Below are 26,866 nucleotides of genomic sequence, written 5' to 3'. Positions count from 1 at the left end.
TGTTTTTGAGGTTCATCCATGTTGTAGCTTCTGTTGATGCTTCACTTCTTTTTACAGCTGAATATTTTCCAGTGTGTGTATGTGCGTATATACATTGTCCCTTGTACAACATTGTCCCTTGTACAACATTGTCCCTTGTACAGCCGTCTGTTTATGGTCTCACCTCTTGATGGACATTTCGGTTGTTTCTGCCTTTTGACTATTGTGAATTCGTATTGACACAAACGCTTATGTACAAGTATTTGAGGACCTGTTTTCATACTTTTGTATAGATACATGTATATGCATCTACATATATATGATAATATTATCATATGGTGATTAGGTTTAACTTTTGGGGGAGCCACCAAACTGGTTTCCACAGTGGCCATACCAGTTTACATTCCCACCAGCCATGTTTGAAAGTTTCTATTTCTTCCCATCCTCACCAGTACTTGTTACTTTCTGGGGGGTTTGTGGTATGTGTGTCTTGTTTTGTCTTGTTTTCGGTTTAATTACAGCCATCCTGGATATAAAGTGGGGTCTTATTATGGTTTTGATTTACATTTCCCTCATGACTCACACTGTTGAGCCTCTTTTCATGTGCTTGTCGGCCATGGTATAAATTCTTTGGAGAAGTGTCTATGCCAATTCTTGGGCCATTTTAATACTGGGTTGTCTTTTAGTTGTTAGGCTGTAGAGTTCTTTATATATGCAGGATTCTGGATCTTACCAGATATATGCTCTGCAAACATTTTGTTCCATTCTGTATATTGTCTTTTCACTTTCTTAATAATATCCTTTGATTTTATTTAAATGTTATTTTAATGTATATTTCCCAATTGCTAAAGAGCTTCAGAATCTTTTTTTAATTAATTAATTAGTTTATTTATTTATGAGAGAAAGAGAGAGAGAGAGGTAGAGACACAGGCAGAGGGAGAAGCAGGCTCCATGCAGGGAGCCCGACGTGGGACTCGATTCCGGGTCCCCAGAATCATGCCCTGGGCCGAAGGTGGCACTAAACTGCTGAGCCCCCCCCCCGGGCTGCCCTAGAATCTTTTTTAATTGAATATTATCCCATTGTATTTTCTGTGAAATCCATGTTCAAATCATTTACTTACTTTTAAAAAGTATGTTCTAATATAGGCATAGAAGTTAATTTTGTATCTTGCGTATTTTTCCTTTTAATGTTTTCTTCCAGTCTGTTGCTTGTCATTTAATTTTGTATGTAACAACATTTGTCATATTAGAGTTACTTATTATCTTATATTTTAATTGTTAATCTTTTATGGCCTCTCGATATGTTGTCTTTAAGAAGACTTCCAATGTTATAGAAAATATTGTTTTTTTTTTAATTTCACTTGTTTATGTTTACACTTTAAATCCATTTTACATTGTGTTTTGTGGATGGCTTAAATATGGGCCCTAGGATTATTTTATCCTTAAATGGATTACCAATACCAATCCTGTTCCCTTTGATTGGTAGCATCTTATAGATAGTAAATCCCCCAGTGTGCATGGGTGTCTTACTCTCTGTTTTATTTCATTGATCTATCCAGCTTTTCCTTAACCAGGACCAACCACACTGTTGGAATTGTATGCTTTGCTATGTATTATGGCAATATAGCACTCTTCGTGTATATTATCAAAACTGACCTGAGTATTCTTATGTATTCTCTCTTCCACATACATTTATAAATCACATTTTCAATTTTTTAATTTTATTTTTTAGTTTGTTTATTGTCCGTTTTTAAAATTAAATTTGGAATATATAAATTAATCTGGGGAGCATTGACTTTACAATTTTGACTTCTTCATCCAGAAATGTGGCATGCTTTCCCATCCACTTAGCCTTTCTTTTATTTCCTCTAGTATATAAGTTTATGATCTTCTCGACATAGGCGTAGCATAGTTCTTGTTAGATGCTGTCCTGGATGGTGTATAATTTTCTTGCCATTGTTAATTTTTTTTCTGATGATGATTTGCAATTGGTTACTGCTGTTCTTTGTGAAAGTCATTGATTCTTGGGAGTAGGTCTTTTTTGGTTTCTTTTGGATTTTGGAGGGGGAGTAGTTTTTGATTGTGCTTTAACCACGCAGCTCTGCCAGTGGTTTCTAATCATTTACTGCTCAGACCCTAGGGTTCCCAGGTAGACAGTCACATTGTCTGAAGTCATGATGGTTTTGTCTCTTCCAGGCCAACTTATTTCTTCCCTCCTTTTCTCTCTGTGATCTTGCGAATGTTTGCTTTCTTCCCAGCAGCCAAGGTTTCCTTGTTTGGCACTTCATGTTTTATCACAAGAATTCTCATTATTTTTTAAAATTGCAAAGAACCAAGAAGTCATACGATGTGTTTAATAAGTGCATGCTGGGATTTTTAATTTATAAGCTTTTTCCAAATATCGTGGCTTATAAATTTTGTCCATTTTGTTTATTTTTTTTAATATTTTATTTATTTATTTGAGTGAGAGAGAGAAAGTGAGCACAAGCGAGGCAGGGAGGGAGGGGAAAAGGAGGGATGGGTGGGGCGGGGAGGAGAAACAGGCTCCATGCTGAGCAGGGAGCCCTACGTGGAGCTCAATCCCAGGACCCTGGGATCATGACCTGAGCTGAAGGCAGATGCTTAACTGACCGAGCCACCCAGGAGTCCCCAGATTTTGCCCATTTTATAAAAATCACTTAAAAATAAGCTTTATATTTCTTTTGTTTCATTATAGCGTGTTAGTCAGATTTTACTATTTGATCATTTCACATATGCGATATTTATGGAATGAATTTATTTCTACAGCATTTGGTTAAAGATCTGTGTGACTGGAAGAATTACTAAAATGCATTTATTTTATGTGATCTGATCCTTTAAATAATGTAGTAGATGGAGGTGGCTTCTTTGATGGGGAAACTTCGCCAAGTTCAAATGCTACTGCACAGATTCCCACTAACAATAAAGATACCCCCCCCCCAATGGATTTAGTTTTCTGGGCGTGGTGACCTTGTTTGTGATACCAATTCACCTTCATTTGCCGGTGATGATTTTAGCCTCTCTTGGTTGTGGAGCAGAGCCCTCCTGTGGGTTTTTACTTTATTCATGGAAGTTTGCTTTCCCTGTCAAACGCAGGAATCCAAATGAGAATAGGATCCTTGAGTGTTGCAAATTGTGAAAAGCACTTCCTAAGTGCCCCACTCTGCCCCCGTGGTGGGACGGTCCCCCTGCACTGCCTTGCCCAGAGCTGGGACAGCAGGGGCCCCTCCAGATTCTTTCTCCCCCGACCCTACAGACACAGCCGTTTAATAAACTTCAAAGCTAACTTTGCTCCGGGCTCAGCTTGCTGGAGCAGGAATCTCTTGCCTGTCGGCCAACGACCAGCTCCTGGCTTGAGCTCAGCTGGCAATATGCCTCCCATTGACATGTTAAATATTTCATAGTGCCTTGGCTTTGCGGGGGTTTCCCTGCCCTGGTTAGCAGTTAGCTCTGCTGTTAGTTACTTTGGGGGGGGAAACCCATGGCTGCCAGGTGAGGGAAGCCTCATCTAGAATGAGCAGAGGGAGACCAGCAAGGGGGTGAAGAGCGTGGGCTTCTGAGGCACCTGACTTCACCCTGAATTCCAACTCCTGTGCTTGGGAGCTGTGGGGTGTCAGACAAGGTACCCCATTTCCCTAAGCCCCGGGCTTCCCTGTGTGCTAAGCGGGGTGAATCCTACACGGGGAGCCGTGGGGGCTCAATGAGAGAGGGGGTGACACCTGTAGCAGCCTGTGGCACTGTGGGGAATGGCAGTATTGGTTTTCTGGGCCGCCCAAACAAATGACCCCACATTGGGTGGCTTAGACAGCAAAAATATTGCTTCTCAGGTCTGGAGGCCCCCAATTAGATTTAAAATGAACTAAGGGAGGGATCCCTGGGTGGCGCAGTGGTTTGGCGCCTACCTTTGGCCCAGGGCGCGATCCTGGAGACCCGGGATCGAATCCCACGTCGGGCTCCCGGTGCATGGAGCCTGCTTCTCCCTCTGCCTGTGTCTCTGCCTCTCTCTCTCTCTCTGTGACTATCATAAATAAATAAAAATTAAAAAATAAATAAATAAAATGAACTAAGGGAAACAGTGTCATCTCCAACAGGAAAGGTAAAAAAATGAAGCATGCGAAATTCAACCTAAAATTTCACTAAGGCTTAGGTTATCCCTTGCCTGAAGTCCAAAGTCAAGGCGTCCTTGGCAGGATTCCTTCTGAGTCTGTTCCGTCCGTCCTTCTCACCTCGCTCCTGGGGGTTGCTGGCTGTCTCTGACAGTCCTCAGCTTCTTTGAGCACCACCCTGCTCCCTGCCATCGTCTGTACCTGACCTTCCCTCTGTGAGTGTATCTGTGTCCAAACTCACCCTTTTTATAAGGACACCCATCCTATTGGATCAGGGCCCACCCTAATGACCTCGTGTCAACCTGATTACCTTAGGACTTCAACATACAAGTTTGGGGAGAGACAACTGAACCCATGACGGTATTCAATAAATACCTTTGATTTCAAAATTTTCGGTAGCACATTGAAACCCAGACAATTACCTCCAGATATGAGAGACCGCAGGTTCTCTGCGGACTATTGCAATTTCTTGAGCATCCAGAGAACTCTTTAGACAGAAGAAAGTAAATTCTGTTGAGCTGAGTTGTGGGAGAACTTAAGTGGGGAGGAATTTGAGGATCTTCCTCTCGGAGGGGAACAAGCCAGGAAGCTCAGACATGGCACTTTTTTGGCTCCCTCTGTGTCACTGTATGGGAAAGCCCCCGGGGAGGAAAGAGAGGGTGCTCCCCTGTGAAGCACTTTGCTTTGGCAGCTACAGGCAATAGCTGTGTCTCTTAAAAATGTTCCATTTTCACAAGAGCCAGGTAACCAGCAGGAGTTTTGGGGGGCTGGGTTGCTAGGCAACAGCTTTCTCCTTTTCTGGGGAAGCCATGAAGCATCTCATTCCGCTTGTCCAGACGTCTCTTCTTTGGTGAAGGCTGCATTTAGAGACTCGATGACATTTTAGAACTTTTTGGGGGATGGTGGTAAAGGGGGTGGGGATGTATATATGTAATCAGTTAACAAAATCAAAACACAAAGCCCTCCTGTTGGAAATGACATGGTTGACATTTCCTTTGCTGCTTTTTGGCTCTTTTGCTTATTGAATTGTATACGAGTATCAGGGTTGTTTGACTATTGGTGCTCAGCAGAAGTGGAAGTTAAGGATCAATGGGCTGCCAAGTTTAGGTGTGATAGCAAGCCTCGCTCCTTCTTTACTTTCAAATTTCAAGTGCTAGTGATAAAAAAGCAATTACCTGTTATCTTTTGTTGGGAAAAAAGATAAGCACCAAACCCACTTACATTTCTCTTTATTTTTACGCCCTTGTGTTTGTTTAATCTTGGGTGTTTGTATTCCAGCTTCTGAGGACTTGGCAGGGTAATGGTTGACTTGCCAAATCCAGCCCTTGGAAGCTTTGTTTTAGGGGAAACACAAAGCTGGTGATCAAGGACCCTGAGCGTCCTTACCGGGCCAGACTTCTTGCTGTGGGATTTTCAAAAGGGCTGCTTTTGAATGGCAGACATTTTTATCAGACACAGGCAGGGCTCTGGAAGAGTTCAAGGGCATTGTCATCTGTAAGAACACAAATATGGCTTTATGCATCGTTTTGTGGTGGACGGTCTCAGCACGGAGAGCCCGGGTGGAAACCATTTCTTTGGGGCCAGCATGCAGCTTGGTGGGCAAGCTTTGGCTTGGCGTCCAGCAGGACTGCGTTTACATCCTTGCCACACTCAGGAGACAGGAGCAGTCTTCACTCTTTCCTGATCTTGGGTGGAATCAGCACTAGGGCCATGAGAGGGTCTTTGGTGTGTTTGCCAAAGCATGCTTACTGAACACTGCCTCAAAGTGCCACCACCCTAGATGCCCCCCTGCCAAGTTCAAAGCTGTATCAAGCCCTCTTGCCCATCCACAGATGGAGGTGGTTCTGTGTCCTACAGTCTGGGACAAAAAGTCCCAGACTGTAGCCAGTCCCAGCTTCCAGCCAGATGCAGAGGACTGGGAGACCGGGAGAGCAAAATGCCCCGTCACGACCATAAGAGCAAGTACAGTGGGGGATGGCAAAAAGTCCCAGACTGAAGACCTGGTTCCCCTGTCAGTGCCCACTTCTTCCCAGAGCAGCACCACTGAAGAAACCCCTTCCAGAACCCACATCATGCAAAGGGTGGACTTCTGTCCTAACCGTGTCCCTCCTGTGCCCCAGGTGGCTCTTCAGGGGCTGTACCTTTTGTTCCACACCAATAAGAAAAAGAGTAGGCTCAAGATTCTGCTCCACCTGGAGGATCAATGGACTGCAGTGATAGCTCAGATTGCCCTTGGAGAAGAACAATGGGCAGGGACTATAGCGCCCACGCCTGATGTGGGTGTGAGCTGGTGTGCCCTGGAGGTTCAAGGACAGCTATGCCGCACGCAGGTGTTGTTATGGCTCATCGTTTTCCATGCCATGGTCCCTAACACAGAGATTCTTAGGGGAAAGGCTTGATTGAGTAAGCAGAGACCAGAGAGCACTTGTGTGTTGCCTGCAAGGAAAAAAAAAGGCTATGTTTCCACGACTTTTAGTTCTAATGGGAAGATCCAAGACACATGAAAGGGAAATGAAAAAATATTATCTATAGAATAAGAATCCCTGCTGCTGTGGGCTTCAACTATAAATATTTTTCTCACTGTTTCCTTTACATCCATGGATTTCAAACAATGCACTTGATTTGTAGGGGTCTGTAGAGCACAACTTCATGTTTTGCAACCTGGTAGCGGGAATCTATTAAGAGTATCATGATATATTTGGAGATTTGTTTAAAAATCGTCCAGGCCTGAAATGAAAATACATAGCTCTTCCTGTGAGTGTGACCTCAGATGCTGCGAGCAAGCCATCTGGGCATCAGCTCCTTCTCAACAAGGTGGAAGTGGCTGGTTTCTGTTCCCAGGAGAAGCACAGAGCTGATGGGGGTGACTGTCACCCCACAGAGACTTGCCAAGGGAAACAACCCTGTGCAGAGTCCGCTGGGGTGTCGAAAGACAGTGCCATGTTTCATGGTGTGCGTGCCAGGTGAATGGGAGCCTGCTGAGAACTTCCAGATGCACCCGATAGGCCTTATTTCTGTGACTTTACTGAGGGAGGAGGAAAGCAGAACTGGAAAACAGCAGCAACAAAAAACTTAGAGTTCATTTTAGGGATCTGGATAATTCTTAGTAGAAAAATTAAGGTTGTATGGACCCTGTGGCATCACCATCTCTTCTACCCCCAGGGAGTGAGCAAGAGATGCAGTACAGCTATCTCTGTAGACATCATAAAAAAGCTGGATATGCCTCTTGGATCTTGGTTTATGACACCAACGATATCCTACGAAAGGAGGGACCGTGTACCCCAAATACTGCAACAGCCTCTGTTTGGTAGGACAGCTTCTAGCCAGATGCAGAGGACTGGGAGACCGGGAGAGCAAAATGCCCCGTCACGACCATAAGAGCAAGTACAGTGGGGGATGGCAAATGAGACACCAAAGAAAAATGAAACGTCAGGGAGCAGAAGCTCAGAAATTCCCCAGCGACAAAACCAGAGTAGTTTGGACACTGAAGGGAGGAGCTCAGAGGCCTGCATGGGAAGCCTAGATTATCAGGTACCAAACAGAGCTGGGTCCTGCACAAGCAGGTATCTTGGCATCTCACTTGGATGGTAGGGGGTTTGGTGGGACAGGACTTGCACCCTGGATGTATAATGGACAGTCCTTCCCCAGGGAAGCTGATCTCATGGGGGCAAGGAGGACAGACACTCTGAGCAGGAGGGGGCACCTGAGGCAGGTAGCTCTAAGTAAGGGTGTGGAGAGCAAGAAATCGATGCCTCCTGCTCTCAAAGCATCGTTGCATTTTCCTTCTCCCTCTTCTTTATTTGCAGACACATCTTGGGGGCGCTGGTCTAATCCAGTCCCAGTTCTTATGGGGATGCTGGCCTCTCAGGAAAGGTGCCAGTGGAAACACTGAACTGGGCCCACCCCGGGAGAACCAGCACGTGTAATTCAGCCCGGTTGAGCAAACTTTTAATTAGCTCTTATACTAATTGGAAGCTGCCATTCCTCAGTTTCTGCCATGTGCCAGGCACATGTGCTGGGGGCTCTCCCTGCAGTAAGCAATTCCCTGAAGTGAGTGGGGTGCTTCTTCTCATGTCACAGATGGGAAACGGGCTGTGAGAACTTAGCTTTGCTAAAGTCAAAGTTGGTGTCAGGTCCTCCAATGTCTGAGTTCACTTCTCATTGCTCCATCTCCCCAAGCTCCAGGGCAATGGGGGTGCCAAGGTGTAGGCTCCTGGCCCTGCGAGGTCCGTTCCACCTGGGGAGGCAACTGCTGACCATTGTAATACATTGGGGAGAGGTGCTCTGGAAACACAGAAAAGCAACTGGTTGTTTCTTCTGGGGGCAAAAGCTTCCAGAGGGAAATAGTTTGAACTGGGCCTTAAATGATAAGACAAGAGTTCCCCTGAGTTGAAAGAGATTTACTCCAAAATGGCCCTATTGGGAATCCTACTGGGTTTCTATGAATGGGGTTTAGCAGCATAATAGCAAGCTTTTTTTTTTTTTTTTTTTTTTTTTTTTTTTTTTTTTTTAAAGAATGCTTGCTTTGTGCTCACTCTGCATGTGAGTCCTGACTCCACTTACTGGGGATTGATCTGGGGTGACCCAACTTTGATGGAGCCCAGTAGAGTCTCCCTGCCCAAGGTCTGAGAGTTCCTGGGGCCAAGGGAAGTGCTGAGGCATGGGACAAAGATGTAGTTGTGATGTTAGCCACTGGGAGGCGGGGGTGGGGGTGGGGGGTGGGCTGAGGTGGGGGTGTCTCAGAGCCCAGACTCTATGGCTTCCTGGAAGGGAATATCTGCTGTCACTAGTAGCACCTGCCCCTCCAGTGGTGACAACCAGAAACGTTTCCAGACACAGCCAAGCATCCCTTGGGAGGCAGATTACCCCTGAGAACCATTGGTCCATCTTCATGAGGGACATTGACCTATAATCCTTCTTTCTCTCTCTCTCTCTATATATATTTTTTTGTAATGGCTTTGTAGGTATTCCTAGTAGTCTTGATAGGTTGTGCTGCTGTCTCTAACTTCTCAAGAGTCTTGTAGTTGGCATTATTTTTTGTTTTCCTTAAAGTTCATCTTTCCCATATATGCCTACAGGCTGCTTGAGCTAAGACTTGGTTTTCTCCCATCTTATTCTATTCCTTATTTGCAGTGAAGCCATATGTGCCTAGAGTTTTCCTTATAAAAAGGTTTTTAATAATGACTGAATTCCTTTATTAGCTCTAGGACTCTTAAGATTTTCTACTTTATCTTGTGTCAGTTTTGGTAAGTCATGTTTTTCTTAAGCAATTTGCACATCTTTTCTATGTTGTTGAATTTATTCCTATAAAATGTATTCATAATATCTCCTCACTATCCTTTTCATGCCTGTAGTTGTAACACTTCTTCCATTCCTGACAGTGGCTACTTGTATGTGTTTTGAATGTTTCTCTTGATTGATTTTGTTGTTTTTCCCTCAGAAAACCCAATTTTGGTTTTGTTAATATTTTTCCATTTTTTCATGTTGTTTCACTAATTTATGCTCTTATTTTGATTTGTTTTTTGTCACCCATGTTGATCTGTGCACCTGTAGTTTATTTATTTTCACTGCTGAAGTGTTGAATATCTCACGATTTATAAGTTCTATCAAAGTACATTTTGGTTGTTTTCAGGTTTTTACCAATAAAAGCAATGACTCTATGGACAGTCTTATAAATTCTGGTGTTGATTAGTAGGTTTCTTTTACATACATGCTGATTTATCCTAAAATGTGGGTTTTTTATATTTTAATACATCTGAAATCAGAATGTGTCTTAAAATTAGTGATACCTTAGAGCATAATTGGAAGCTTTTTTTCCTTCTTGCTGATACAGAAAATGGTACATCTTATAATTGATGGAGTGTTAGATTTTGATCAAATACTATAAATGAGAGCTAAATTGCTCATCTTCACCTTCACCAGGTTACTTTCTCACTGGTTGTATCAGCTGATGCTCACAAGCCATACATGAGAGTCACAGCTGCCCCTGGTCTTTATCAATAACTAGTATTGTTATTTTTTACCAGTTGGGTAGCTATGAAATGGTCTCTTATTATGATTTTATTTTCATTTCTCTATTTACTAATAAGGTTATTTTCCCCAATATCATATCTATATATCTATATCTCTCTTTTCAGTTGCTTAGTGGACATTCTCTTCCAAGAAATGTTGTGTTCTGTCTTTGCCTATATTTCCATTGAGTTGCTAGTCTTTCTCAAATTAATTTATAGAAGTTTTTTAAAATAACTTTTATTTAAATTCAATTAGTTAACATGCAGTGTATCATTAGTTTCAGATATAGAAGTTTTTTATTGGTTTTGATACTCTGTTTTGTGGGTTACAAATATCTTTTTCTAATTTGTAGCTTGCTTTCTCTTTTTATTACACCATTAATAGTCAGTAATTCTTAAAACTATTCAAATTAATCAAACTTTTATTTAGTAGTGTTTGCTTTGGGAACATTTTAAAGTTATAATTTCTTACCCAAGATCATAGAGATCTTAACTATTTTATCTCTTTATAATCCTAGAGCTTAACCTTTCAGATTAAAGTTTTTAGATTATCTGGAGCTGATTTGTGGGTGTGGTAAGGAGTAGGGAACAAATTTTGTTTTTTAAAGTAATGACAACTAATTGTCCCAGCATCATCTATTATGGTTTGTGTTTATCCACACTACCTCATTTCTTTTCACATTACATATATGGGAAAGTCTCTTTCTGGGTTTCTTATTCTTTTCCACTAGTTGTTTTTTTGTTTATTCCTATAGCAATGCACTGACATTTTCTCTACACTTTTAAAGCAAATTTTGATATCTGATAGGGTAAATTCCTCTTCCCTGACTATTTGTGCGTCTGACTTTCTCCAAAAAGCCAGCCTATTGATATTCCTGTTCTCCTAGGTTTGACATATTCTCTCACACACACAAAGAGACTGGTCATCTGGACATCCCAGAAAATCCCACAGTAAGCTGGGTATCAACAACTAGGTTATGCTAAAGGCCTCCCATCCTAGGTGGTGGAAATGTTCTCTTAGAAGGATTGAGAGTCTAACCTGCTGGATGGGGTTGGAATAGATCAACCCATTTTGCAGATGATGAAATAAAAAAAAAGGCAAGCAACTTGTTCGGTTCACATGGCTAGTCCATGGTGAATCTGGTCTTGAGTGCAGGTCAGTTTTGTGTGTTTCCACTGACTTCCCGACAGAGCAGGGTTGCTTGTGTTTCCTGCACCCTCGTTTGCTCAGGAAAGTTTTGTTCCCCATGCCCAGAGGAGCTCTCAAGTGTTACCCTTAGGTTTCAGATTCAGGGCCACTTGCCTCCACCCCACCTGTTTTTCCAGGATCAAAAGCCGCTCTGCTTGCTCTTTCTACCCAAGGATGCCTCTCATTTTCTTTTTTAGTCTATTTTTTTTTTAATTATCTGTTCTGAAGCTTCTAAAACTCCCTTCAGTTGGTGTGTTATCCCTCTCTTTGCTCAGACACCTGGAAGTGCTAAATCTTGGTATTCTCTCCTTTATTCATATTCCAAAGACCTGTGGACCGACTGCTGGGTATCTTCTTAGGCATTTCTCCTTCATATCTCTCTGCAAGTATAGAGGAAGAAAAGGCCTTTCTGGGGAGCCGGCAGGAGAGCCGTAATTACTGAAACTAATGCTTCATCTCTCTCTAAAGTTCAAGTTCATTAGGGAAACTTTATCTTGTCATTCTAGTTTCTGGTTTCTGATGAGCTGGTACTTATTTTGCAATCAAGAGTAAAAATGTTGAATTATAATAATAACTAGAATCATTAACTTTTGCTAAAATGTTAAGCTGCATATAAGCTCCACACAGGCAGAGATTTTCTGTCTGTTTTGCTCATTGTTGTGACTTCTGGGCCTATACTGGCCCATGGTTGATGCTATATATGAATATATATATATGTGTATATATACACTGAATAAAGAAGTGAATTGTATTGGGTGCTTCCTATATGCCAAGCCATGTGCAAAGGGTTTTCAGTGTGTCTTCTCTTACTTCTCATGACAGTACAGTGAAATAAACATTATGATCCCTGTTTTACAGGTGGGGAAACTGAGGCAGAGAGCATTAGATGATTTGTCTAAGTCACAAACTTTTTTGTTATTTATTTTTATTGGAGCACAAATAATATAGAGTGCTATATTAGCTTCAGGTATATGTAACGATTTAACATTTCTTTTTTAAAAATGTTTATTTAAATTCCAGTTAACATACAGTATAATATTAGTTTCAGGTGATTCAACATTTGTATACATTACTCAGTGCTCATCACGATAAGTATACTCTTATTCCCCTTTATCTATTTCACCCCCACCCATGCTCCCACTTCCTCTCTGGTAACCACTTATTTTCTATATTTAAGAGACTAGGGGTTTTTTGTTTCTATCTCTAAGTCACAAATTTTTTATGTGTCCAAGGTAACTCAAGCTCTTATCTGTAGAATGCCAAAGAAATTCTCTTAGCCTCCATGTAGTGATGTCACTCTCGCTGAAGGTACATCAATGTGAAATGCTCTCTGATGGGAGTCTGTGAATCACTGTTGTTCACTCATTTATGTGGGTGACAGAAAAGGAGGCATCCTTGAGCATCTTTCTCCTAGAGTTGCTATAAAAATATTTAAAAATAGACATTTCTTCAAAGAAGATATGCAAGCAGCCAACTATCATATGAAAAGGCATAAAACATTTTAGTCATTAGGAAAAGGAAAGTCAACACTACAAGGAGATGATACTGCACCCCCACTGGGATGGCTCTAGTCAAAGAAATGGAGAAGAGCAAGTGTTGGCAAAGATGAGGAAAAAGTGGAACCCTCGAACATTGCTAGTGGGAATTTAAAATGGTGCAGGGACTTCAGAAACCAGTTTGACATTTCCCCAAGAAGTTAAACATGGAGTTGCCCTAGGACCCAGCAATTCTGCTCCTAAGTATAGAACCATGAGATGGAAAACCTATGTCCACATAAAACCTTGTACACAAGTGTTCAGCATCAGTCATTAAAACCCAAAAGTGAAAACAATTCAGATGCCCATCAGCTGATGAACAGATGCACAGAATATGGTGTATCCGTGCCATGGGATAGTATTCAGCCGTAGAAAGGAATGAGAGCCTCACACATACTATTGCAGGCATGAACCCTAGAAATATGATGTTCCGTGAAAGAAGCCAAACTGGAAGGCTACATGTCATATGATTCCATTTATAGGCAATATCCAGAATAAGCAAATCCAGAGAAAGAAGACAAGTGGTTGCCAGAGACTGGGGTGAAGGGGTGATGGGGAACAGCAGGGAGGGGGCTTCTCGGGAGGGTGATGAGACTGTCCTGGAATCAGACAGTGGTGATGGTTGCCCAACTTTGTCAATATACAAACCCATCGAATTGTATGCTGTAAAGGGTAAACTTTATGGTACGTGAGTTACAGCTCAATAAAGCTGTATGAACAGAAGTCAGCTGCATGGAGGGAAGGTCAGCCCAGGGGGTGGGGGGCGTAGAAGATAGCGGGAGATCAGGACTGTCTCCGAGGAGTGAGCCCGCCCCTGCTACTCCTGAGCTGGACCTGCTCCGGCCAGCCCTGCCCCTCCCCAGCCTCCATGTCTCGTCTTTGCGGAGGGGCCCTTGTAGATGAGCCCGTCACCTGCGATGCTTAGGTGCCTCCACGTTTAAAGGGGGTGGTTTTCCTGGCTCTTGCCTGCATTCGGGGTCTGTTAGAGCAGGAGAGACTAGTAGGAAACGCAGAGCCCTGGATCTTCGTTCCAGTAAACAAGCAACAAAGAAGGAAAACCCACACCCCTCAAAACCCGAAGCCCGGTGATGTGCAGAGCAAGCTCCCCAGCCGGCGAGGGGAGCACTGTGTAGGGAGCCCCCTGGGCTTGCTGGGCAGACCCCCGGGCTCGGGGCCGAGCATGTGCGAGCATCTCCCAGCCTGGGGGTTTCCTGTGGTGCAGGGCTTTTGGACCTGGGTCAGCCCCCACCCCCATGCTGCCCGAGGCTCTTACACGAGAGCTTTGCTGCGGGGCCCCCTGGGGTGCTGCACCACCCTGGTGTGGCCAGCTCAGGGGGCAGCCTGTGTTCCTCCCGGCTTCGTCCCTCGACCCTTCGACCCTCCCTGGGTCCTCCCGGCTTTGTCCCGGCGGCAAGCAGAGGAGACCCACCTGACATCTTCTGAAAATATCCCCGCAGCTGGTTTCCATAAGGGACCGAGCTGCCAGGTTCTCGGGGCTCCCTGGAGGGCGTGGCTCTGCAGCTGGGCCGTGCTCCGGGTTCTCCGCCGGAGGTGTCCGGACGCGGCCCGCTTCATCCCTGCGTGTTGGCTGCCATCCAGGCCTGGGCTCAAAGCAGATGACCCCCCGGCCCGTCCTGCAGGGGGTGGCCTCGGTGGCGGGGGCCTGGGTCTCACCGGGGGCGCCGGGCCCGGCGGACCCCTGTTGTCCACCCCAGGGTCCCAGGTTTCTGCCTCCACCTGGGGAGGGCGCCGGCCCCTCTGGAATCCAACCACTCTGTGACTTCCGATGCGAGGTAATAGTGACTCTTGTTCAGCGAGCTTGATGATCCTTGAAGAAGAGAGCGTGTAACGATGTGTGTTCCGCCTGGTGAAGGAAGCAGGCCCCGAGCGGGAGCCGTGTTCCCACGCGCTCACCCCTCAAATGTCCCTGACACCTTGCAGCTGGCCGTCTCGGGACAGGGCCATGTAGCAGAACGACACGGTGTCCCCGAGGCCACGCGGGCCCCCACCACCCTACATGTCACAGACGGGGAAGCTGAGCCTGGAAGGTGGGCTGACCTGCTCAGGGTCCCAGTCGAGTGGCCAGGTGGGACGGGAGCCCAGTGTCCTTGCTGCCCGCCTGGACCCTGCCCGCCGTAGTGCGCTGTGTCCCTTTTAAAGCCAAAAGAAATGAGGGAACACTGCCTGCTTTCAACCTTGGTGCTGCCCGGACCCAGGCCCCTCGTGTAGGTGAGCCGACACCTTCCCTGGGAGCCCAGCACAACCCCTGCCCCACCACCAGGCCCTGGTTCTCTCTGACCCGGGTTGCCCCGCCCCCTGGTCCCCACTCATGGAGTCTTCTTTGAGAGGGGAGGTGTGTTCTCTCTCCTTCACATTGGAGCCCACATCAAAGGTACCTGGGTTACATGACAGAGGCCACCTGTGCTTTCTTGCTTACCTCTGTCAAGGACATAAAACAAGATGACCCCCTACCTGTCCCGTCCGCCCTGCCCCGTGCATGTACAAAGCCGGGAAATGATAATTTTTCAAGGACACTTTTAAGAGGACTACTAAAGTGATCTCTCCATGTGTCCATCTCTTTGTCCTGCCCACCCCCTCAAAAAAGAACCCTAGAGTTTGCCAAGCAAATGTTAGGTAATAAGACCAATAGGAAATCAGAAAAAAGGTAGAAGGTAACCCGCAGGAAGAATTCAAAGCAGGAACTCAAAGAGATATTTGTACGGCCGTGTCCAGAGTAGCTTTATTCACAGTGACCGCGGGGTGCAAGCAACCTGAATGCCTGGCAACGCGTGAACGGAGAGACAAAATGTGCTCTCTACAAACAGTGGAATATTACTCAGCCTTGAAGAGGAAGGAAATGCTGACGCCAGTCGCAGCGCGCAGGAACTCTGAGGACACGCTCCGTGAAACAAGCCAGGCACAAAAGGACAAACACTGCATGATTCCACTTATGTTAGGTTTCTAGAATAGTCAAATATATAGACAGAGAGTAGGAGGGTGGATTCCAGGGCCTGAGGGGCGGGTGGGGAATGAGGGGTGAGCTTTTAGGGGTGCAGGGTTTCAGCTTACAAGATGAGAGAGTTCTGGAGCACGACAGTGGGGACGTACCGAATGCCCCTGAACTGGACACCTACAAATGGTTAAGATGGTTCTTTTGTGCTGCGTGTATTTTACCACAATTGAAGGTAGAAAAGCAGATAGTCCATAGGAGAAAATGATCAAGTCTGCATTGCACTGAAAGAGGCCTAGTTTTGGGTCTCCTTCCCCCATTAGGCTCTGAGCTTTTCAAAGACGGGGACTCCTGTGTGCTATTCATCTTTGTTACCCCAGCACCTCACTCAGGTGCTCAAAGATGTTGGGTTCTCATTTACACGTTTGTGGCACCGAGCTCGTGGTGTGAGTACATGAGTACTCACCTGACATGAGCGGGTGTCAGGGCTCGTAGACTGATGCACACGCGCAATCACAGTCAGTGCACAGCCCTTGCGCTGTCCCCAGGGAGCCAACCCGGGACACTGGGGGACGGACATGCGGTGCCTTAGGCTCCAGGCATCTCAGAAACCAGCTACAAAATGGCTACAAAATGGGTGGATACACTTAAAACATCTTTATTACCTCAATTTTCTGAGATTAAAAATTTTGTGTAAAACTATGGCTGATAATACGTTCCATTTTCTCCAGGGCCCACTGTGTGCCAGGCACTGTGCTGAGCCCATGAAAACCTTTATTTACCTCATTTCACAGTTCCCAGCCCTACAGTGCCTCTCTGTCCGAGGAGCAAACCCAGGCTTGGAGGGTGTGCATCTTGTCCAAGATGATAGCATAAGAATGTGGTAGCGCCGGTGTCACCTTGGCCCTGCCACCAAAATCCAGGCACTTTCTCAATCTGCCTGGTTTCTACCTTTGCTACAGGACAGTGATCAGTAGTATTGCAAAGTCCTAGCTGGAGGCCTCCTGGATGGGTGACCCTTGCAGCACTTAAATGAGGCTCAGCTTCCTTACCTGTAAAACGGGGGTAATAATAGTGCCCTCCTCATAAGGCCAGTTTGAGCATTAAAGAAGATCACACTGAATCCAACATCGATTGTCTTGCAGAGATGGAAAGAGAAATTTTAGCCATTAAGTTGTATTAGTGACGTTGACCAGACTCAAAGCACTTTGGGATTATCCAGGGAAGTTTCTACCGGTTTGGTGTTTACGGAAAGACTCACACAGGTGCTGTCCATTTATGTAGTGACCCCCCCCTCCCCTGCTCCCAATGTCTTATCCCAGGGGATGAAACCACTTTCCTTACGAAACATCGTATTTCATTTGAAAGGCAATGAGTTATGCAATTTATCATGCCTCCCTTTGGCCTTGGCTGTGGCAAACTCGCCCTTAGGTTGTGATTCATCTGTGCCAGTGTCATCTTTTAGACCAGACGTTATGGGTCAGCGATTTCTCCAGCCTATCGCTTGCCTCTTTTATCACGGGTTTACCTTTAACAACAACAACAACAAAATCCTTGTTGCTAATTATAAGCTACCTCAGATGTAGTCGGGCATGAATTATAAAACAATGTTCGTTATAATTTAGTGTCAAAGGTGTTTTATTAAGTTGCAGGAAAACCGATTGTTCTTAAAACAGCTTGCATGATAAAGACTGTCATGTTGCCCAATATTCTAGGTGACCTGGTTTGCAGAATTTGGTAACACGTTAAAAGCAGATTAAACAAATTAACATTGTGGTGTTTTCCTGAGTGTATGGTCACACTCAGGGCACTTTTAAATAGTAAAAAATGCTGCCTGGCAAGAGAACCAGTGTCACCCAAGCCAGGCGAAAAATGAAGGAGTGAGAAGTTGGTGAGGAAGAGGAGAAGATGGTGTCCGAATGTAGGCACTAGAGAGAACAGCTCCTTGACTCGTATCTCAGTGCTCTGCAGAAACTTGTAAATAATGGTCGTGCCAGCTCTTCTCACTTCTCAGAGAACCTCAGATAGAAACATCACGGTGATGGTTGCTGTTGTTGCCAATGAGAAATGGAGCCAAGGTGGACTCCCTCCCCCACCCCTGGTTGCCCCATAAACATTCTGGTGACTTCATCACAGATAGAACCCTCCGAGGCTCTTCCGCCCAGGGTGGACCGCGGCAGCCTGACTCATTCCAAGAGTAGCTACAGATGTAAAGTGTGCCTGATATTTCTTTTTTTCTTTTCTTTCTTATTTTTATTTTTATATTTTTTAGCCAGAAACATCCTTGTCATTAACAGACCTCTGAAACTGAGTCAAATGTCTTTGAAACGCCAGTGGAATATGATAAAACTGTCTGAAGAAGGTATGTTGTGATTTTTTTTTTTTTTGCCCCTCACAGATGTAACTGTTATCAAAATATAAAATCATTTGTTCATTCAGTCAACAGTGAGTGTCCTCAGTTGGCCAGGTGGCTGGACTAGGCACCGGAGGAAGGAGATGAATAGCATGTCCCCTAAAGACCTCGGTCCAATGGGGGAGACAGCCTCTTGAACGGGTGGTTACAGCACGGTGTAGTAAGTAAGGATGGATGGTAGTGACAGCCTGTTGGGGGCACAGGGGCAGGTTGAACTGTGTTCCCCCCCAAAAGATAATGTTGGAGTGAGTCCTAACCTCCTAACACCCATGAACATGACCTAATTTGGAAATAGAATCCTTGCAGATACAACAAGATGAGGTCAGACAGGATTAGGGTTGGTCTTAAAACCCAGTGGCTGGTGCCCTTGTAAAGGGAGGGATTTGCAGACGCTGAGACCCGTGTGATTGTGGACACAGACCTGAGCGTTCTGTTGCTATGAGCTAAGAAACACTAAGGATGCCCGGCCACCAGCAGCAGCCAGCAAGAGACAAGGGAGGATTCTCCCCCTTGGCCCTGCCGGCACCTTGATTTCAGATTTCTGGCTTCCAGAACTGTGACACAATACATCTCTATGGCCACCTCATCGGTGATCATTAGCTACGGCAGCCCTAGGAAGTGAATGCAGGCACCGGCACAGACCGGAGGGCAATGCAGCATGGGGCAGGGGGTGTCAGGTGGAGGGGGCAGCCCAAGAAGCCCTTCTCGGAGGAGATGCTCCAGAGCTGGATCCAAGGTGAGCAGTGAGCTGGCCAGGAGGATTGGAAAGGTGGCACCTGAGATCAAAGAGGGGTGGAAGCCACCACGTCTGGGAAGGAGTGGCAGGCTTGTTTTAAGGAATTTTAGCCTCCTTTCCGGGAGCCCCAGGAGCCTGGGCACATGAGCTCAGGTTTTTATGTGTATATTTCCCAGGCTCTGTTTGGGGGTCGGGGCAGGGAGGGTAAGGGGGGGGAATCCTTTCATTAGATTTTCCAAAGGAGCCACAAGGTCACAAACTGGTGACGTCGAGGGGATTTGGGGGAACCAGACAGGAGACAAGGCTGTGGGGTCACCAGCTTGACTGTGACCTTGACAAGACCAGGCAATGCAAGGGAGATGAAACAGATGGGATAGAGCAGAGCCTATTTCATAAGAGGAAACCGGTCTTGGCTTTCCGCTGGACATTGGAGGTGAGATGAGAGAAAGGAGGTGTGTGTAGAAGGGGACACCTCAATTTCTATTGTGGGTGATAAGAGGATGGGGGCGACTCACCAAAATAATGGATGCAGGGTTGGCCGAGGGAGAAGAGGCAGAGGAGGCCAGTGGTGGCAGCAACTTGGGACACGGTGGCTGGTTCCCTTTCAAGCTAGCCGAGCTTGAGGCTGGTTCTAGCTGGTACTCAAGGATGAGATCTGGGTCCTTCCTTGCCATTGGTTTATAAAGCAAGCAAAGGCCAAGATGCGTCTTGAGGTTTGGCATGAGAGCCCAAGGGGGGAGACAAGGCGGGGTCAAGGAGAGAACCCACAAAGGAAAGGACACCGTAGCTGGGAGGAAGACAGATGACCCGTCCTTCCAGAAGTCAAAGACGGAAAGAACTTCCAGAGGCATTGGGTAGCCAACAAGGTCAAATCCCACAGAAGTGACTAGCTGAATTGAAATTGGATAAGTGATTCTGAAAAATGCCTATTTTAAAATATTTTCTGAAGGTATTGTTAAAGCATCGTGAGAGCTCTGAGTAAACCATGTGAGGGGCATTTGTGGTCCGAGAAGCGGGCATGTGGATGTGAATGGTAGAGGAGTGCCAACCGCGTGCTCACCCCGCTGGCTGAAGGTTGGGTGCGCCTCATGTGCGCACCACTTTGATGGTGCCATTCGCAGGCACGAAGGTGCTTGTCTGCTGGTTTCATGGTGATGACTCAAGCATTGTTAGATGCTGTGTGGGAACTGTAGGCCATTCCTTGCTCCTACCCTGTGCTTCACCCGATGTGCTACTTGCCATTCTCCAAATATGCCAGATTCTTCTGCTTTTATGCTTTAAGCCATTCCCACTTTTCTCTTTCACCTCTGCTTGGGCTGTGCCACCTTCTCTCCATCCTGCTTCCATATTTGTCTACATTCACCCCATCCTACAGGGCCGTTTCCAGTGTCCCCCTCCCAAACCCTACCAGTCCCTTGGCTGGCAGGGCTCTCTCTGTGACAGAGCCGTGGGCAAGAGAGGGGCTCACTGGGGGCCTTAACACCCTGGGCACCACATAAATTCCTGCTCTGGATTCCATGGCTGAAGTGCACTTTCCCCAGAGAGGAAATCTGGATTCCAGGAGTGTCCGGCTCAAGGCCTCAATGAGCAATGGGTTGCTTGTGGCCTCTGGGAAGGGGCCTAAAGTTGGGGATGGGTGGCTTTGGGTGAGTGGTGCAGGATGATGAAGACAGAAGTGTATATATAATCCTTCCAACCGTCTTGGAAGAGAAGACCTCTTCAGACATGCTTGTGTGCTGACACACTCCCTGGGGCCAGAGGCCCAGAGCACTGGGCACCAAACACGGCTGATCCATAAACCAGCAATGAATTGTTGGCCAACTGGACTGACTTTTAAATTCATTTCAGAATGAAAGTCAGCATGCTGGCGTTCTTGATGCCTTCATTGTAATTGAAGTCATTGGTTAAAATCCATTTAGATCCCCTAGATATGGCTTTCTAAAAGCCAGGGGAGGTGGTTTTGCATCAGAAAGCATGTGGTTTCCTCCCGGGACCTCAAAGTCGTCATTTGTGGAAGAGCTGGTTGGCCTAAGACCAGCAGTGTTCTTGGACCTGAGCTGCATTGAATGTTCCGTAGGGCTTGCTAAAACGTTGATGGCTAAGCCCCACCTGAGTTTTATTCAGTAGATCTGCAGGTCAGCAGGTGGGGCCTGAGAAGGTGCACTTCTAACAAGTTCACCCATGATGAATTGTGATCTAGGAGCCCCACTTTGAAAGCCCTCCTTCTTAACCAGCACAGTGTGGTAGGGCCCCATTGGGTTTACAAGGAGCAGAGGCTGGGACTGAGGGCAGGTGCGAGAGGGTGCTGTCCAGGTAGGACTGTGAGAGAGCTAAGGAGCCCTGATGGGGTCTCAGGTACAGCCTGGCTGTGGGTTACGCTCAGGGCATAAACAACAAAGCTTCCCTGGGTTTGTACCCATTTTGTGCCCCATCCTGGGCTGTGAACCAATATAGAGAAAGGCGCAGCCTCCATAGAGGGCCGTTCTCAGAGAAGAGTGAAGCTGTGAGTCTCTGACAGCTGCCCTCCCAACAGAGACAGCTCCAGGTTCTAATTTCTTAGAGGGGGAAGCAGAAATGATGGGGTTATGTAAACTACACAGAGTGACAAAACTTAGAATTTGGCCCCAGGTTGCTGGATTTCTGTGATGACACATAGCTGGTTGGTGTATGTCCTGCAGGTGCTCAGGGCCTGCCCACCTACTGCCAGTTTTTTTTTGTTGTTGTTTTTTATGTTTTAACCAGGACAATTTCTTGATGCAGAGTAGACTTCACCTGCGCCTGTGAGAGATCCAGGCCAGACCAGCTCCCACTGTGGAGAGAAGGAGCCAACTGGTCTGGACCCCTCCTGTCCTTGTTCTGAGAGCAAGACCAAGTCCAGGTGCAGTCCATTCTGGTTAATGTGTTTTCTGTACTGGAGATGTGAACCCTTTTCCCATAGAACTGGTGGATCCCAGCTAGTGGAAAAGCCAAAACTATTACCCTTGTTCTTGCTAACCTGCCCCAAGCATTCCCCCAGCTTGGCCTTACTCAGAGATGCCAGGGCAGGTCACCCGATGGTGTGGACCTTTACCGGTGGCAACAGTTATGTGGTCAAGTGGAAGGCACAGGGTGAGGGCAGGGTTGTGTCATCACCACATGCTGGGCACTCTGCTCAGGTCTTGATATTCATCATCTCATTATTTCTTGTAGCCACTCTAGGAGACGGGTCTTGCTTCCTCTGACACATGGGAAAATAAGACTAACAATTTAAGTAACTTACCCAAAATTACTTAAATTGACTGAGTGATTAGTGGCAAAATGGGTTTGAATCGGGGTCTTTCTTTCCCTAATACCATGCTTTAACCCACTCTGGTAACTCACCTCCTCATTTCCTTTGAGGTCGTTATGTCAGGCATCCTCATGTGTGGCTCCAGTCCTACCTCATTTTCACTCAAAACTAGGTTCATGGCTCTCAGTTACAAGTTTACTGGTTTTATGAATTCTCACACATATTAAAAATTTTCTTTTAATGCTGCAATCATGTGGCTCATAAGTTTTTGTTTCCTTTCTTTCAATAGACAGCCCATTGTGTCTTCCCTTGTTTGCTACACAGACTCTCGATTTGTTGTTTTAAAGGCCCTAAATTTCATCCAAAGCATCTACCTTAGTCTCCCCAATTAGTCTTTTTTTTAAAGATTTTATTTATTTATTCATGACAGACACACACAGAGAGAGAGGCAGAGACACAGGCAGAGGGAGGAGCAGGCTCCATGCAGGGAGCCTGATGTGGGACTCGATCCCAAGACTCCAGGATCAGGCCCTGGGCTGAAGGTCGTGCTAAATTGCTGAGCCACCGGGGCTGCCCCCAACTAGTCTTTGATAGGCACAACAGGGGTGCCCCCAAATATGTCCACGTCCTCGTCCCCAGAAGTGGTGGTCATATTACCCTTCGTGGCAAAAGGGATTTTGCAGGTATGGTTGAGAACCATGGGACGAGACAACTATCCTGGACTATCTGTGGGCCCAGTCTAATCACAAGGGTAAGAAGGAGGTGGGAGGGTCAGAGAGAGGGGGAGAAGTGATGGTGGGAGCACAATGTGAGTGATGTGGAGCCAGGAGCCAAGGAAAGCCGGTGGGCTCTTGAAGCTGGACAGGCAAGGAAACATTCTCCCTAGAGCCTCCCAAAGGAGTGCAGCCCCTGGGTACTGAGACTTTAGCCCTGTGAGACTCATTCCCAATGGATGTCTGAGCTCCATAACCATAAGATAACAGGCCTCACAGTTGGCGATCACTGATGCAGCAGCTACAGGCCACGAACACACAGCCCCTGCTTGTCTGGCCCAGTGCTGTCCCTCCTCTCCACCGAGGGTGATGCAACTTCCCTGTAGCTGATGTTTATCACATATCCTTGGGTTCTGGGCATTGTGTTGAGGGCTAATTAGTTAGGCCACTTACTCTTTCCCAGTACCTCTATCAAGTAGGCTCCATTGTCACCTCCAACTTCATAGCAAGGAGCCACGGGATGCTGAGTGATTTGCCCAAAGCCACACCAGTAGCTACAGACTCTGGGACTGTGTGGTCTGACTCTAGCGACCATCTGGGGCACAGGGTGGGAGGTGGTGCTGCCTTGGTCACGCTCACAAACAGTCCTCACCAGTGTGGTTTATCAAATATTAACCCCAGATGCCACCCTGGCCCACGTACTTTACATACACTAGCCTCGGGGCATGATAACAAGGCTGGGCGAGAGGTGTTCTTCTCTGCATTTTGTGGCTGCAGAAACTCTGAGAGGATGAGTAGCTCACCTACTGCCCATGAGCTTGGGGCTGGGCTGGGCTGGGCTGCAGCTCTGGGCCTCGCCGGCCCCCAGGTCTCTGCTGACTTTAGAGTTCTTTACACGATGCTGTCTGACTAGAGCCAGGAGATTTCCATCTTCATCAGCTTTATTGTCAGCTCATCATGACGCATCGACTCTGCACAGAAATCCATGAGATCTTTCAGGTCTTATATTTGCGCTTCATGGAAAGTAATCTGTGCACATCATCTTGGATGACTATCTCTGTCACTCAATAACAGGCAGAGATGGAGGCACAACCACACGTCTGGGACAGAGCTGATGGGGGCCTCATCACCCAAGGACGAGGTGGGACATGAGCGGGCTTTGGGTGGGCTGGTAGAGTGGCCCCTGAAATTCCCGCAAGTCATGTCCTGACCCCTTTGCAAATCTGCCAAGCATAAAAATACTATAAGGTATCATTTGCTCCATAAAATGCTTTGTATTATTTTTAAATGATTTAAAACGAGTTGTTTGAATTATATGTAAATATATATGTAATAAGCTCTTCTCATGAGTTGATGAAGATAGGAGTCTAACTTAGAAAGCTACTTCTTAAGTCTCTTTTTTCTTATCACCAGCACCAGCTGTTGGGGAATCACTCTGTGTAGGCTCTGGAAAAATCACTTTCCCCAGAATATCTGCATCGTGGAGGCAGCACTGTTACCTGGGCTGCAGAGATTGGGCTACACAGACTCTCCTCTCTACCCCACCTTCCTGTGTTTACATACGTTCCTACATTAGCAACAGGTGATCATAATGCTGTTGGGTTGTGGATTCCATCCAGGGCTCTATGAGGCATGCAGGCCAGGTTTGGTGGATCAGGAGATTCCAACTTGTCCATTGTTATCAAGTTCGTGGGTGGTGGGGCCAGAACTGGAATCCAGGTTCACAATTCGCCGCCAGTGTGTGCACTTGGATCTGATGATATCCCAGGCCATCAGGATGGCAGGTGTCTCTGTGGAGGGCTGCCCATGGTGTCTCACGTGTCCTTGCAGTATTATCACAGGATTATCCTCAGCCATTCAAAAGCAGCTTCGATGTCTGCGTCTGCGCCAATCATGGCTCCTTCAAGCGCTGTTGTGTTAAGACATTGGATGAAAGTTGGTCATAATGTTTCAGCCTTTCTTAACTCGAGTGGTGCTGGGAATCTCTTAGATGTGGTTTTCTCTCCTGCTGGGTGTAAACTCAAGATGAGGGAGACTGTGAGCATTCCGAACTTGTTCAATTATTACTAAATCCAGGAACATAAACAACTGCTGGGTGGAAGAAGGAATCTTGCAGCCTAATTGTAAACTAAATAATAATAAAATCATAGAGCCTAAGTAAAGGGGGGGTAGAATGAATGAGGGCAATGCACAAGGTTTTATCATGGGTCAAAATATACTGGCTTCACCCTTGACTGGTAATAATACCTGACGAGGTGATGTGAAACTTCCTAGTAGAGTCATAGAGGCCATCTCATCCTTTCATGTACTAAAAGGTAGCAATATTATCTCCTTTTGCCTAGGATTACGGGACAACCGGTACACTACAAATGATCGAATCACCCTTAAAAATCTTCAGTCTGATGTTACAGAGAAGAAATCTGACTTCACCGAGGTAACATGTTTCTAACTTCTAAGGTAGTCAGCAAAATGCAGCCAACTATAAAACATGATCACTGGCCTCCTTATGTTGTGTTTGCATTTTACTTTGTTTAGTCAAAACTGAATTAAGGCAGCAGAAAATCTAACCATCGATGGCTAAGACTTGTTAGGTTGAAGTACATGCTGTATAATTATTCTTTTATAATCCTCGCCAACAATTTGTAAATTTGCAGTATCATAGGAGAGGATGGTGATTGAATCTCCATTTTAAACCAAAATTAATCTGCTGGAGAGAGACAGGATGATGCCATGCAGCACTTGGAAGGTGGAGAAGAGATAATTGGAAATCTAACAAGCTAGTATACATTGTTATAATGGCAGAAAATGTCAGTTGTCTGAAATAGGGAGAAAATTAGAGGTCATATTTATAAAATGAAATGTTTCTGATTCTAGAGAACAAAGACTCTGTACATGGTGGTTAATACCGCCAGTGTCTCTCACACCAGGTTCTGGCTAATTGACTGACTCATTCCATCCTTCCCACAGTCCCTGGAGGGAGATATTATTATGATACCTATTTTGTAGGTGAGAAAAGTAAAGCTCCAGTACCTCTAGTACTTGACTTGCCCTGAATCCCCCAGCTGTCCAGCTCCAGAGCTTCTGTTCTCATCTTGCTTGAAAGGCTGGCATCAGGGAAGGCTCATTCTAGTTATGTGGACTTTCCAGCCAGAAGGAACCGTCCAAGGCATTAGCTTACAAGACCACTGTTGTCTTTCACAAATGGATAATCTGCCATCGACTTTTGTAATTCTAAGAGATTGTGGGATTATAAGAATTGATGTCTCATGACAGATTCAAGTGGCAAGGGTACCTGTAAAAAAAATTGTTTCCCCCCCAAAATACTTGTCTTAGGTATTATCCTTTGATTTAGCTCTGCATTTAACGAAGTTCAACATTTCCCTCAGAGATCCCAGGACTGAACTCCCACATGACAGAGAAACGATGCCATTCTGGGTGTGAAGTCTAGTTGTCAATACTTAAAGCCCCCCCCGCCCTTTTTGGAAGATTTTATTTATTTAGTCATGAGAGACCCAGAGAAAGAGGCAGAGACATAGGCAGAGGGAGAAGTAGGCTCCCAGCAGGGTGCCCAATGCAGGACTCAATCCCAGGCCCTTGGGATCATGACCTGAGCTGAAGGCAGACGGTCAACCACCGAACCATCTATTTAGGCACCCCAATACTTGAAGCCCTTTCTATAGGGAAACACTGAGCTCACTGTCTAAAGATGTAAAGATGCTGGGCTATCACTGATTTGTTCCTGGGGAGCAGGAGCAGGAACCTCAGGTTGCAGGGAGGGAAAAGAACAAGAACAGTGGATCATGGAGAACCATCCCTGGAAGCAGGTTCCCAGTTAAGAAGGGCAGGATAATGATGAAGTTGATTGCTTCTCTTTTAAGAAGGATACAAGCTGAAGGTCTTTCTCACCTGCTTTTGACACTGAGCTGGCAAATTCCAGCATTTTCCTAT

At 46.0% G+C, this 26,866-nt stretch overlaps 1 protein-coding gene across 19 annotated transcripts in view; it reads left to right on the top strand.

The window, feature by feature from the left end:
* C28H10orf90 (chromosome 28 C10orf90 homolog) overlaps nucleotides 1-26,866 on the top strand; it is a 214,997-nt gene that overhangs the window by 120,561 nt on the left and 67,570 nt on the right. For 14 of the 19 annotated variants that reach the window (XR_007406752.1, XR_007406748.1, XR_007406744.1 and 11 more), the window contains 2 exons: nucleotides 18,061-18,150; nucleotides 25,261-25,352. Coding sequence is in view for 8 of the 19 variants with exons in the window: in XM_049103204.1 (XP_048959161.1) it covers nucleotides 18,061-18,150; nucleotides 25,261-25,352 (182 nt within the window). In the remaining 11 variants the exon portion in view is untranslated. Of the gene's footprint in view, nucleotides 1-18,060; nucleotides 18,151-18,753; nucleotides 18,938-25,260; nucleotides 25,353-26,866 lie in introns of all 19 variants that reach the window. The other 5 variants (XR_007406747.1, XM_035707819.2, XM_035707814.2 and 2 more) reach the window with 2 other exon arrangements.

This window comes from Canis lupus, chromosome 28, assembly GCF_003254725.2.
Source record: "Canis lupus dingo isolate Sandy chromosome 28, ASM325472v2, whole genome shotgun sequence".
Taxonomy (NCBI): Eukaryota; Metazoa; Chordata; class Mammalia; order Carnivora; family Canidae; genus Canis; species Canis lupus.
Note: the sequence above shows the minus strand (reverse complement) of the source record. Positions and strands in the feature narration are given on the sequence as shown.